The 14,487-nt window shown below is 35.1% G+C and overlaps 1 protein-coding gene across 12 annotated transcripts in view; it reads left to right on the top strand.

Moving 5' to 3' along the window:
- LOC133534604 (CUGBP Elav-like family member 1) overlaps window positions 1–14,487 on the top strand; it is a 506,026-nt gene that overhangs the window by 230,236 nt on the left and 261,303 nt on the right. For 9 of the 12 annotated variants that reach the window (XM_061873792.1, XM_061873796.1, XM_061873787.1 and 6 more), the window contains one exon: window positions 380–436. The exons of the other annotated variants lie outside the window; for them this stretch is intronic. In XM_061873792.1, the coding sequence (XP_061729776.1) occupies window positions 380–436 (57 nt within the window). The remainder of the gene's footprint in view (window positions 1–379; window positions 437–14,487) is intronic. 12 annotated transcript variants of the gene reach the window in all.

The following is a 14,487-nucleotide window of genomic DNA, read 5'->3' as shown; positions in this document are numbered from 1 at the left end:
TGATGTATGGAGTGAGCACACTATGCATACTTATTTATCTATGCTTTTATATAGAAAAACTCAGCTTATTTATTATACTTAAACTCAGGCGGTTGAATATTTTTTGAATGTGCAGTCAGCATCAAAAGTAGCGGATCAAATAACGTTTCATAAGTATCCACAATTCTGTAACAGCTTAACAAAAAGTGATGTGTTTAATATAGAACAACAAAGACTGTAAAAGATATGCTTTTGAACGCGAATTCTAGAAATTTATCTATATTTGGAAAACGTTATCCGGAATATCAGACTTTTGGCGCGTTGTTTCATCCGCTACTCTTGATGCTGACTGTACATATTACCCAAACGTAATACCTAATGTGTCCTTTTTTTGTTTCAGGTGGATGCCATACTATACAGTAGCATTTACCTCCGACAGTGATTATGCACAATATCAGTAAGAATGATTTATCTAATTTTCGTAGAATCAGTAGTTTCTCGTTCTTAGGTCAGTTAGATACTTATTCATATTTCGTATGAAAATTTGTATAGAATAGTTTTACATAATAACGGGATTATTTTAGTTTTTTAGACATACCTAAATTTCCCACGAGAGTCATGAAAGATCAAACCAAAGTGAGTAAAAAATACATAATTTTATTCGTAATTTTACAATTATGCTTGACGCCCGAGATGTCCCGAGATTTTATAAGCCGTGGGTGATTAAAAGACACGGGACGAGTCCATAATGACAACACCTGCGCGACATGGGCATCAAACGTCATTAAACATTTACGAGAAATTCACCATTATTATACTACGATTACAAATAATGTATTTAACTAAATTAATTAGGCACAGCACAGGCAGGCTCTTTTTTTACAATAAAAACACTCAATTGCAATTTTTGACGAATTATTTATGTAGGTATAATTAAGTTTTCAGTGAGAATAGCGGGCGCTACCTTATTATTTGTTTATTTGTTTCGGTTTACCGCTAACGAGGCGTAGATGATACCATCCAGCTAAATTAAACAAGAACTGTGCTAGTTAAATAAAATGTAAGTAATATGATATAAATAACGTTAATTATGTACCTAGTTTTTAATATATCAATTTGTTTTTTGTACATCATTAATATCAAAAGACGTACGTAAAAAAATATTATATATACGGTGTTTCTACTTAATTACGATAACTTCGGCGTATGGCTAAATACATTTAGCTATACGCCGAAGTGTGTCATAGAAACTAAGTGGCATAGTTAATTTTCGTAAATTTTATTTCCTTTTTTCATAAAAAATATTTAAATGCTGCATATATAATAGCCTTGTACATTATAATAGCCTTGTATATTGAAATGCTGCATATATAATACACGAGCGTTATATTTAAATTCTCCAAATAATTTAAAACTATGACCTGTCAATGACCTTACGAATATCGATCGTCAAATACTTGTTTAGTAGCAAATGTATGAACTCGCACTAAACACAAATTGATATGCAATCAGGCCCTAAGGTAAGTGTACACGCTCGTAAGGGCCTTAAGAGATAAAATTAATTATTGATAATCTTCAAAATGGAGTTAGCTTTACCAGTGCCTTTGAGAAATTAACAGAGTTGTGTATATAAAGTTAGTGAACATCCAAAATATGTGTGAACGGTAAGATAACAATCCAAAATAAATAAATAAACGGAAAATCATCGAACAGCGTGCATGCAAGACAACTAAGTACATTAAGTACATACTCTTTGCTGTGTACGTATAGATTACCCATACTCTCAGAAATAAAATTAAAAAATTGGAACTCGAACGCTACTGGGATTGGAATTGCGAACGCTAAACAGCCGCTTAAAGTACCACCTATTGAGCAATTTATTTAAAAAGGTTTTTTTTATTGTAAAATCTCCATCAAATATATAGGACCGGCTAAGGTGCTAAAAATTTCTGAACATGCACTTTACCAACTTGATAATACATCCTGTGTTCAGATAATTGTGAACACCTTGGCCGTTCCTATATATCTGATGGGAACTGTATCCTACAGTATCCGTCATTAAAATTAGAAACAGATCAGATAGAGCACTAAATATGTCGAAAGGAGATACTTAGTTACATTTATTACAAGCGGAAAAAATACTAAGTCAGCTTTAACAGCAGTCGAATATAACAACACTTAGTAGTAGTAATAGGTATTAATCGTTAGTGCCTTACTATACTATTCACATTTATTAATTACAACTACAACAAATACACCCTGACAAGCGTGGGTATTGAAAACCATACTAACCTTGGAAATATTATTTCACCTCTAGACTATAGACGGTGAGAAAATAAAATTATCTTAGTTCGTTATAACGAAGGAACGTTAAATATTAAAATATATTATTTTCCCGAAAAGATTAAGTTTGTTATTTTTACATATCAGCTTTTTAAGATTTGTTGATGATAATATTTTGGTTATTTCATATTATAGATAATAGCACCCAGTGCTGTTCTTAATATCTTTATGATTGCGCTTTGAAAGTATTTAAATTACCTACAATTATCTCAAATGTCTTTTTAACCGACTTCAAGATTTTAAAAGGAGAAGGTTCCAATTCGGTTGTATATTTTTTTGTTTTCTGTTCTGATGGGATCTATGAGGAATCGAGGGAACTCTTCAAATGTGAAAGGCATACATACAGGATGATTCAGGAGACGTGAGCAGGATCAAGCCTGCATATTCGGTAAATTATCAGCAACTGTTTCGTACCAGTATTTGTGAGATTAACGTTAATTTAATTTTTACTGTTCAAAAAAAAGAGTTTTATTTTATTTACGATATTTATGGTCACCCTCTTTGTTTTATCCATAATAAGTGACAAATTGAATGTCATCGGAGTCTGGTTACTTTTATAAAATCGTATCTCACTCAAGTGTGACATTTTATTTTCTTCATAATCAAAGTGCTGTCATAACGGTTAAAGAGGTTTTATCCTTGTTAATTAAGTGTTGTAGGGTGTCCATGATTGTAGATAATCAAATTTGTCCTTAAGAAAAAGTTAAATAACAGATAAAAAGCGTGATTGTTTTACTTAAATATGATGGTGAACGATTCATTAACATTTACTGATTGTGTAGGCTTAGTCCAGCTCACGTCTCACGAATCACCCTGTATAGTGATTTTTGTATTTTCTGTAACAAATCAAGCATTTACATTTTAAAAAGTGACATTTAATGAAGTGGAACTGCTGATGCTGATCACAATGGAACGCATAGTTCCCGCTTGGTGATTTGTCGTCTTCGTTATGCTTGTTAGGCAAATTAGGTTTTCAAGACAAATTTTTGTCAAAGTCGAGATCAGTACCCCTAGTGTAAATAAATTCGATTTTGAAACGTGACGTACGCGTTTGCGTTTCTCAAATGTTAAAAGCATACATTTTGTGATTTTTGTATTTTCTTTAACAAATCAAGCATTTACATTTAATAAAAAAGCGGCCAAGTGCGAGTCGGACTCGCCCATGAAGGGTTCCGTACCATTTACGACGTATTAAAAAAACTACTTACTAGATCTCGTTCAAACCAATTTTCGGTGGAAGTTTGCATGGTAATGTAAAACATATATTTTTTTTGATTTTTCATTCTGTTATTTTAGAAGTTACAGGGGGGGGGGGGACACTTTTTTTCACTTTGGAAGTGTCTCTCGCGCAAACTATTCAGTTTAGAAAAAAATGATATTAGGAACCTAAATATTATTTTTGAAGACCTATCCATAGATACCCCACACGTATGGGTTTGATGAAAAAAATATTTTTTTTTTAATTTTATGACGTATTAAAAAAAAACAACTTACTAGATCTCGTTCAAACCAAATTTCGGTGGAAGTTTTCATGGTAATGTATATCATATATATTTTTAAGATTTTTCATTCTGTTATTTTAGAAGTTACAGGGGGGGATACACTTTTTTTCACTTTGGAAGTGTCTCTCGCGCAAACTATTCAGTTTAGAAAAAAATGATATTAGAAACCTAAATATCATTTTTGAAGACCTATCCATACATACCCCACACGTATGGGTTTGATGAAAAAAAATTTTTTTTTTTTTTAATTTTATGACGTAATAAAAAAAAACTACTTACTAGATCTCGTTCAAACCAATTTTCGGTGGAAGTTTTCATGGTAATGTATATCATATATTTTATTTAGATTTTTCATTCTGTTATTTTAGAAGTTACAGGGGGGGACACAATTTTTTTCACTTTGGAAGTATCTCTCGCGCAAACTATTCAGTTTAGAAAAAAATGATATTAGAAAACTTAATATCATTTTTGAAGACCTATCCATACATACCCCACACGTAAGGGTTTGATGAAAAATATATTTTATTTATTTATTTTATGACGTATTAAAAAAACTACTTACTAGATCTTGTTCAAACCAATTTTCGGTGGAAGTTTGCATGGCAATGTATATCATATATTTTTTTTTAGATTTTTCATTCTGTTATTTTAGAAGTTACGGGGGGGGGGACACATTTTACCACTTTGGAAGTGTCTCTCGCGCAAACTATTCAGTTTAGAAAAAAATGATATTAAAAACATCAATATCATTTTTAAAGACCTATCCATAGATACCCCACACGTATGGGTTTGATGAAAAAAGATTTTTTGAGTTTCAGTTCTAAGTATGGGGAACCCCCAAAATTTATTGTTTTTTTTTTTCTATTTTTGTGTAAAAATCCTAATGCGGTTCATAGAATACATCTACTTACCAAGTTTGAACAGTATAGCTCTTATAGTTTCGGAAAAAAGTGGCGGTGACATAATCGGACAGACAGACGGACATGACGAATCTATAAGGGTTCCGTTTTTTGCCATTTGGCTACGGAACCCTAAAAAAGTGACATTTGATGAAGTGGAACTGCTGATAATAAATAAATATAATAAATATAAATAAATATTATAGGACATTGTTACACAAATTGACTAAGTCCCACAGTAAGCTCAATAAGGCTTGTGTTGTAGGTACCTAGACAAAGATATATGTAATATATAATTATAAATACTTAAATACATAGAAAACACCCATGACTCAGAAACAAATATCCGTGTTCATCACACAAATATATGCTCTTACCAGGATTTGAACCCGGGACCATCAGCTAATATCAGAATCATCATCAGCTAATAGCGCATAATGATCAAAATGAAACTCTTCAACGAAGCACAGTTCACGTTTGGCGATTTGTACTCTTCGCTGTGTTTGTTAGGCAAATAAGATTTTCAAGACAATTTTTTATCAAGTTCGAGTTCTGACGATGGGGTCCATGTGGAATCGATGGAACTTCTCAAATGTTAAAGGCATATGTATATAGTGATCTTAGTATTTTCACCAACAAATCAAGCATTTACAGTTGTAGAAGTGACATTTGATGAAGTGGAACTGCTGATGATGAACAGAACGGAACTCTTCAACGACGCATAGTTCACGTTTGGCAATTTGTTCTCTTCACATGTTTGTCAAGCACTTAGATTTTCAAGGCACATTTTTGTCAAGCTTCTATCCTATTTATTAAATAGAACTTGTATTTAAAAATAACTGCCAGCTATGTTTTTCTAATAATTATCTGGTGCTTTATTTCATGCATGGTGTGAAATAATTTATTTGCGGGTATCTTATCAGTCAACGATAGGGCAAATCTGAAATGTGTCACGGTGGATGCAGAGACAAAAAAAAAACATTTTACCTCCTTTTCTACATAGTTAGGCGTAGGGCGCTGTCTTTTTAATTTATTTGTATGAAATCCATTTTTTCACCGGTCTCCCTCATTGAAGTCGGATTTATTCCTTAAGATTATTTTACTTAATACTCCTTTACTTGTTGTGTGAATAGCATGTACCTATACAAATTGAGTCACAAAACACAAGATACACAAAAAACACAAAACAAAATAGTCATTTAACTTAAAAGTAGAAAACTTGATTTTGAATAGTGATTTGTAAAAATCAGTTGAAGCGCCCGCAACCATATTAGATGGTTGTTGGGGCGCGGTCGGTCCCCTCGCAGTGTACAATTTCACAAGGGTCCGTACAACGAAAATTACACCCTGCGGACCGACCAGCATAATTACACTAATTTGTTAACATAGTTAACTTTGGACCTTGGCTGGTGTCGATTTGTGTTATGTGCACTTGAGTAATTATTAATTGTCTCGTGTTTGTCTTTAAAATATCGACACATTCCACTTTCCATTTAATTTTCCATAAGAAAAAATAACTTGACGGCTGAATACCTACATCTAACTAAGAGTATTTGTCATTTGATATCCTAAACTCATCCGTCCCAATATCGCTTAATCATTGCCGAAAGGTAATATATAATTATAATGTCATCATAACCCAGAATAAAGAAATTACGAAGGGTGCCGGGTGGTACGAATTGATTTGTCACTATACCTCATAAAACAAAATCCCCCGCCTTGTCTGTCTGTATGTATGTATGTTCGAGATAAACTCAAAAACTCCTGAACGGACTTTTAAGCGGTTTTTTTTATGGAGTATAGGCAGGCGTATTTCACTTACGAGTATCAATAGAGTGATTCTTGAGGAAGGTTTAGGTGTGTAATTTGTTAAGGTTTTCTGTAACCCGTGCGAAGACGGGGCGCGTCGCTAGCATGTATTAAAGCCCCTCGATACATTTGAATTAACGTTGAAGCCGTAAAAATTCAATCAAATAGCAAATGACTGTTTGCAGGCAACCTTACAATTCTGCAACCCGACCTCGAGCACAGAATCACTAGCAAATTGTATCGGCGTCGCAAATTTCACCCTGAAACGTTCGTTGTATTAATAAAGCGCAGCGCAATCTGCAATGTAATAATGCAAGTAGCTACAGTATTAAAATGTCAAATATTCAACTTATATGTGTATATACATATGTTATTATATTGTCCAAGATGTTGGAACATTCGATTTATCTAGTTTTTAGTCTCGTGTTCATAAATATGTATACATGTCTTCGCCGTAATCCATAGCAATTAGCCGAAAAGTTAAAAAAGTAATATTAGTATGAATTAGTGATATAATAAAAAAAAATAACTCCCTAGGGAGTTCAATTGGTTGTATTAAAAAATTCTAAGTATAAAAAAATATTCCAATTAGGCATTTTACAATTAGGCACTTTAAATTCCAATATATATTGGAATTTAGAGAAAATCCGCAAACTATGATGCACCATCCACGAGTTACTACTCCGTGTCGAAACGCTGCACTGCATCGTTCCAGCAATATTGGAGGGTGCGGAAGCGTTCTCATATTTCTTACATCATTAAACTCGACGTGTACTCTACAGTCTTGCAAGGCATATGCGAAGCATAAGGCGCATAAGAGACAGGGGGCATTCCAAACAGCCTTTGTATTAAAGCATATTAAAGTGAATTTTGACGGGACACATCGTTGCTCACTTCAGGTATTTTAAAACAATTATATTAAGTATACGTATGCCAAAGTTCTAAAATCACTGTATAGAATCGTGTATGAATATGAATATAGTTACCTACTAAGTAACATAAAACAGACGCCGCTTTTTGTATTTTACGAAAGTGAAATCAAAGAAAATATGTACAGTTAGCGGCAGAGGTAACTGACCCCTCCCCCCCAATTGAATTTTGTTTACAGAGTCAACTACCGCCACTATTACCACTAGTAACACACATAGCGATATGTTGCTTGAATATCCATACCAAGTTCTATGTCATTTCATCGAGTCGTTTTTAAACGATAGCGTAACTTTGATTGTATGGCGGCGGCTTTGTTCGTGTGATTATTTACCTATTAATAGCATGGCTCCCGTTGACTTATGGAACTAGATATCAGACGGGATGAGCTGAAAGACCGACCATCAGAGGCTTTTAGATTTAATTACAACAACGGTATTCTTACCTGCCAGTTGTGTGCATGGGTCTTTGTTAATAAAATCGGCTACGCAAGCCACACAGGTACGTTAACGTCTCCAGCAGCGAAGTTGAAGCAGTCGCAGTGGTCGAAACCGGCCAGGAGAGAGTATAATATAGTATACGTTGATAAATGTAAATGACCTGAGTAGCACTTCAGGTATTATGACTTTAGTATAAACAGTAAATAAAAAAATCAGTATTAAGAATACCTTTACCTAATCATATATTTATTCAACTAATCGAAAAACATGTTTGTTCAAATAGTCATGAAAATACCTAGGTACCTTTTGCATTTATCATCGCTTACCTACACACGGAACGAAATTTTTTTAGATATAAAATGATAGGTATATAGGGCCGGAACTTGACGCTTTCCGGCCGGAGGATAGAAAAATAACTCGTGCTGATTTGTCCGCTCGAAATGCACCGAGAGTCATTTTATTTAGCATCTAGCTCGTACTTACTTATTAGCTTAGCGCTAAATGCAATGAGTCGTATCCTTTTTTGCGTAAAAATCGTGTAAGTCAACGTATTCAGTGTATTGTGTATTACCAAATAATTATAATTTTATGTAATAAGACATTTCCCATTCTATGCCGCCGTCTTTCATCGATTAATAATAACAGCGACCATAATTTCCTCCACACAAAGTCTGACAAAACTGCCAGACAATGGAGTAAACCACAAAAAACACTCGCAATGATAAAAGCGAATCTGCCCGCTTTAGGAATAATTTTCAAATTTATACACCTCTTATAGTACCACCCCGCGGTTTTACATAACAATGCTTCATTTTTCATTTTCGCCATGAAATAAAGCTGGGGATAGGCTGGAGTTACCAGGTATGATTAGGAAATTATGAAATTGAAATGAAATTAAGCGTCGAAGTATTGAGCTATTACTTATTAATAAAACACTGCCAGTTAGCTCGATTGGAACATCAAGATACGTCAAATATTAAGTCTAGATACGATATGTCAGTGTTAAAATTGACTTTTGACACTGATATGTCTGGTCGATTTCGTATCTAGGACTAATATTTGACGTATCTTAAAGTTTCAATCGGGCCAAGTTATATTTTGGTCTTGTTGTAACAACTGAAATAATATTTCTCATTGAATAATTACGAGAGTATCTCATAAATGAACACTTATCTTATTACCTACCTACTTACAAGATACTTTTTTTAACCATTCTTCTAAATTCAATTATTATATATACATTTTTTTTTTCTTTAATATCAGGATTATACCTACATACATAGTAAATTAACGAACAAGACTGGTTTAGCAATTCTAATATCATCGCCCTTCTAACCCAATGTTGAAGTTTAGCACGTATCGTACGATATTACGCTCGATGCACCCTAAAGTAGATTTTATGGCCTACCCATTAGAACGGTTGTAGATGCACCTAAAATTTAAGCAATCTCTGTCACACTAAATAAGGGTATATTTTGCTAAGAATATAATGTGACATATGACTTTTGCTTATTATGCTTACTTTATATGGGATCCACACGTGTCCCAAAACAATATTTCTAAACAAAACACTCCGAGGGGACTATGGTGGTTCAATGAATTTTGCCTGTCGAATTTGCAAAGATTAATCTTCCATGTTGGCAGACGGTAGTGGTTGGGATAATAGATTTTTCAAGTAAAATGTTAATAGCATCGAAAATAACTAGAAAATAATGAATTACAGCATAAATGATGTAGTGTCAAAACGTTACAATTAGACTAGTAGTATACCTATAGTGTAGTTTCTATTTAATTTTCGAAACGTTGAATAAAAATATGAAAGATGGGTGCGGTTTCCTACACTACTCGCACGCATGCACGCACGCACGCTGGCACGCACGCACGCACTCATGCACGCAGGCTCGCACGCATGCACGCACGCACGCATGCGTTCCATTAAAATTCGATGCTCGTTCTTCTTAGAGCCAAGGAAAGATACGTTATTCTGATTGGGCCAGAACACTCTGGCCAAATTTTACTATGCGTGGTTAACTCCGTATTTTACATTGTACTGACTCTACTGGCACGCACGCATGCACTCATGTACATACGCTCGCACGCATGCATGCACGCACACACTCACGCACGCACGCACGCGTTCCATTATAATTCGATGCTCGTTCTTCTTAGAGCCAAGGAATGATACGTTATTCTGATTGGGCCAGAACACCCTGGCCAAATTTTACTATGCGTGGTTAACTCCGTATTTTACATTATACTCACTCTTACTTATCAAGGCTCGCGCACGTTCGTTTTGCTGTGAACACTTACGGTGTCGCTTTTGAAGTAATCAAAATTTAATTTACTGTTGAAAAAAAAAATTTCATGTCTGTTTGCGGCACCTTTTAATTGAAAGGCAAAATGTTAAAATCCTTGCGTCAAGATACGTATAGTAGAACTTGGGACCTTCCGGAACACTGAATCGATCACATTAACCAACTCTTTTACGAATATAGGTAGACGCCTCCACACCAACAAAATGAGCACAGAAAATGAAACGCTTTATTGTTGAAAAATCGTATTTAATATCGCGTTTCATTCTAAATGGGACGTTATTTCCTTCCGTGTATATCAGAAAATTTAGTACCCGTTACAAAGCACACGAGAGAGAAATCATTATTGTTCAACATTGAATATCCCGACAACACACGGGTTTTAGTTGTTATCACTATCGCACTCCTATGCGTTTGAAAGGGACAGGGTTAGTTTCAATAGTTGGAGGGAGAATAGGGAGAACTGCTGGAGTATTCTCACTCAATCTGTCAATTATCTTCATCGACTTGACTGTTACATGCAAAGCTTTCTGCGTTAGCCCCAAAATGCGGTAGTGATGTAAATGGACTTTCGTGATATTGTATTTTACTATTCCGTTCAGTTTTGGTTTTAATTGAGACGCTAATGCGCAGACCTTCATATTTTAAGAACATTATTAGTCTGTTTAGGAAGAAACAGTGTAAAGCGCTGGTGGCCTAGCGGTAAGAGCGTGCGACTTGCAATCCGGAGGTCGCGGGTTCAAACCCCGGCTCGTACCAATGAGTTTTTCGGAACTTATGTACGAAATATCATTTGATATTTACCAGTCGCTTTTCAGTGAAGGAAAACATCGTGAGGAAACCGGACTAATCCCAACAAGGCCTAGTTTACCCTCTGGGTTGGAAGGTCAGATGACAGTCGCTTTCGTAAAAACTAGTGCCTACGCCAAATCTTGGGATTAGTTGTCAAGCGGACCCCAGGTTCCCATGAGCCGTGACAAAATGCCGGGACAACGCGAGGAAGAAGGAATGAAGAAACAGTGTACGCTATTCAAATTGTTGTCGAGTCTTGAACTGAAACTATCTAATATGTTGAAATCGAATAATTATACGATATTTTACTTTTACTCATACATACCTCAATCAGAAGCACTTCCTAAAATTTTTAGGTTTTCGTTGACATTATCTGAGATCATTTGATTTTGCTGTGTAACAAAATGTAGCAATAATTCAGTTTGACCCAAAAACAACCAATCTGCTATGCAGACCGAGGTGTCGAGTAAATAATATTTAGGTAGGTACCTTATAATTCCATACCAGCGTTAAAATTATTAATGGGCTTTGTCTACCGGCTACAATTAAAAAGCAATGTTCCAGAACATTGTCCTTTGCCTATTTGTACTTCAAATATGAGAAAGAGGGCAAGTGTTTGTATTTGGAATAGGATATTCTCTTCAATACTAATAAATCAAAGATTATTTAGTATTGGATCTTAAGAAGGAATATCATGGATTTAAAAATTTGTGAATAATTTTAGTTGAATTTTTTTAAATCAAATCGTGATATTCAAAACCTGAATGAATACCACCATACCATTATGCCATTATGTTTGTACCATACTTATTTTCTTCACTTGCTTAAATATGTGTTAGGAGATAATATTGTTAGGGTGCTAATTAGAAAGCTTCACGTTTGTATGGAAAAAATCAAACTAGCTAGAAGACGGGGCACCCCCTATTTTATTATCATCTTCAACGCATTGTCCCGGCATTTTGCCACGGCTCATGGGAGCCTGGGGTCCGCTTTGCAACTAAGCTCAAAAATTGGCGCAGGCACTAGTATATACAAAAGCAACTACCATCTGACCTTCCAACCCAGAGGGTAATCTAGGCCTTATTTTGATTAGTCCCGTTTCCTCACCATTTTTTCCTTCACCGATTAGTGTTTAGTACGAGTGTGTACATATGCTACTAAACGTAAATACTATCTCGGACGATTGATGTTCGAAATGACATTGATATGTCATAGTTTTACATTGTTTGGTTGAATTAAAAGCCAGTGTTACAACAACGGTATATGCACCATTTAATTACTTTTTATAATAATAATAATAAAATAAAAAATTAAACGTACTTCTCCGTACGTTTCCTTAAACATACTTACACGGGGTATGTGTACGTATGTTTAAGGAAACGTACGGAAAAGTACGTTTAATTTTTAATTTTTTTATTTTATTATTATTATTATAAAAAGTAATTAAATGTTGCATATAGCGTTGTTGTAGCGTTGGAGTTAACGTTATTGAATAAAAACACGGTGTATATTCCATTTCAAGAAAAAAACATACAAATGAAGGCCGTTACTTGAGTTGATAACTTATCTATTGCTGACCTCGCAGACATTCCTGCTGTCCAGTAATTAATTCGCGTAGCTTGCACGAGCCGAGCGGTCATTTATAACGTCAATTACTCGTTTAGGCGCCGCGGACTGGTGACTTATGACGCGGGCGGTGGACGGCTGACCCATTAATCCGCGATGCGGTGCTAAGCGGTGCAATTATTTAGATCGCACGGGCAATCTTTGCAAATAGAATTCTAAAACAAATTAATTTGACGTATCTGACAACGTGTGAGCGTTTCTAGCGCAATTCACCACGGGCCCGAATACCCAATCTTGAGGTTCAAAATGATAGCAGCCAGTGTTGGCCGAAGGTTAATTAGAACCATTAACCATTACAAATTGAACCGTAACGAACGGTTACAGTTTATGGTTCAATTTTTAATGGTTAATGGTCAATTTTAGTTAACGTTCGGCCAACACTGATAGCAGTGACTTAAAATGCACAGTCATGTTATACCAGACGGCCCGATGCGAATGCAAATGCAAATGTTTGACGTATCTTAAAGTTCGAATCGAGCTTTAGTGCTGATTATAAATCGGACGTTTGGTGGCAATTTGTTTATTTAGTCACTCAAGATTTGAATAAATCGTTAAACCTTACCACATTTAGTGCCGAAAAGCCGCCTAGTGGGTGCTCGTAGTTTCAAATTCCAACCAATGAGCAGCGTCCTTAATTTGCAGCGTTATACTGTTATCAGACTACCATGGGCGGCTGCATCCGGCGGAAGTCTACACTAAATTGATGCAAAATGGCGGCCTGGCTTCATTTGTTTACTTATTAAATATCGCTTCCGGCAAAATTAGGTGATTGGCGCAAACGTCTGCTTTTAGGCTAGGTTGGCAGGGTTTTGATTTCAGTATCGACAGCAACTGCACACTGCACTCACTGCACTAAATTTAAAAACTCTTTGCTGTTTTCAGTTTTCTGTCTAGTATGTAGACAAGGTCGATTTACATGATTATATTATAATAATCTTAGTATTAGAAAATACTTAGTTTGTTTTTTATTTTAATCATTGGGTATATGTAAAGTTGAGATTTACTGGTGGTAAAACAATACGTTTATTTATTTCGAGTTATTGAGATCGAACTTCATTTTCAAGTTAAGGTGGTAACAATTTTACTAGTTACTAGTTTTGGGCTTCGAAGAGACGGGAATAGCGTTTTATTTCGTCTTTTACAGATTTGAGTTAGCCTACCTTCCACTGTATTTCTATACATAGTTTCGATTATTTCTCTCTTGAACTATTCGCAGACGGGTACCGTCACCGTGAGTTTTACGTGGCCTTAAACGCTGGAAAGTGCGTCGTCTCAAACGAAATGCATCTTGCCTTCACCAATGTCAGCACGAGAGAGTTGCATTGTGAGTTAGTTTAGACAGTGTCAAATTCGTGGTAAAATAACTAATCTTTTGATATCGGAATATCACTCATAACAGAGGATATAAATTTTTAAGCGCTTCTGCTATCATTAGTAAAGATCCAGCAGGAAACGTGATGTTTATTTAACTTTAGTTATAAACACGGAGTAAAAACTTTAGCTAAGAAAACTATTGTTTGTCACGCGGGCAAATCCGGTCACAAGATAGTTAAAATGAGCTGTTCACTGAAAAACGACTTTCTTAACTTATCCAAATGTTATTTTGCTGTTTTTTGCATATTTTTTCTATATCAATTCGTAGAAAGCTGCTCCAAGTCAGGCCGTTTTAAAGATGAGCTACATATTTATCATACTACCTAGTTAGTAAATAACTACATTTCTAACTTGATATAGCTTTAACCTGCCAATATAAGACATGGATGGATTATTTGCCTGAAATGACCTATTAGTAGAAAATACCTGTAAGACATAGCACTAAAACCACGACATCTTCACAACTGAGACCAGATATGCAGAA

This window comes from Cydia pomonella, chromosome 2 (genome assembly GCF_033807575.1).
Source record: "Cydia pomonella isolate Wapato2018A chromosome 2, ilCydPomo1, whole genome shotgun sequence".
Lineage (NCBI taxonomy): Eukaryota > Metazoa > Arthropoda > Insecta > Lepidoptera > Tortricidae > Cydia > Cydia pomonella.
The sequence above is the reverse complement of the archived record's forward strand: the minus strand, read 5'-3'. Positions and strand labels throughout refer to the sequence as shown.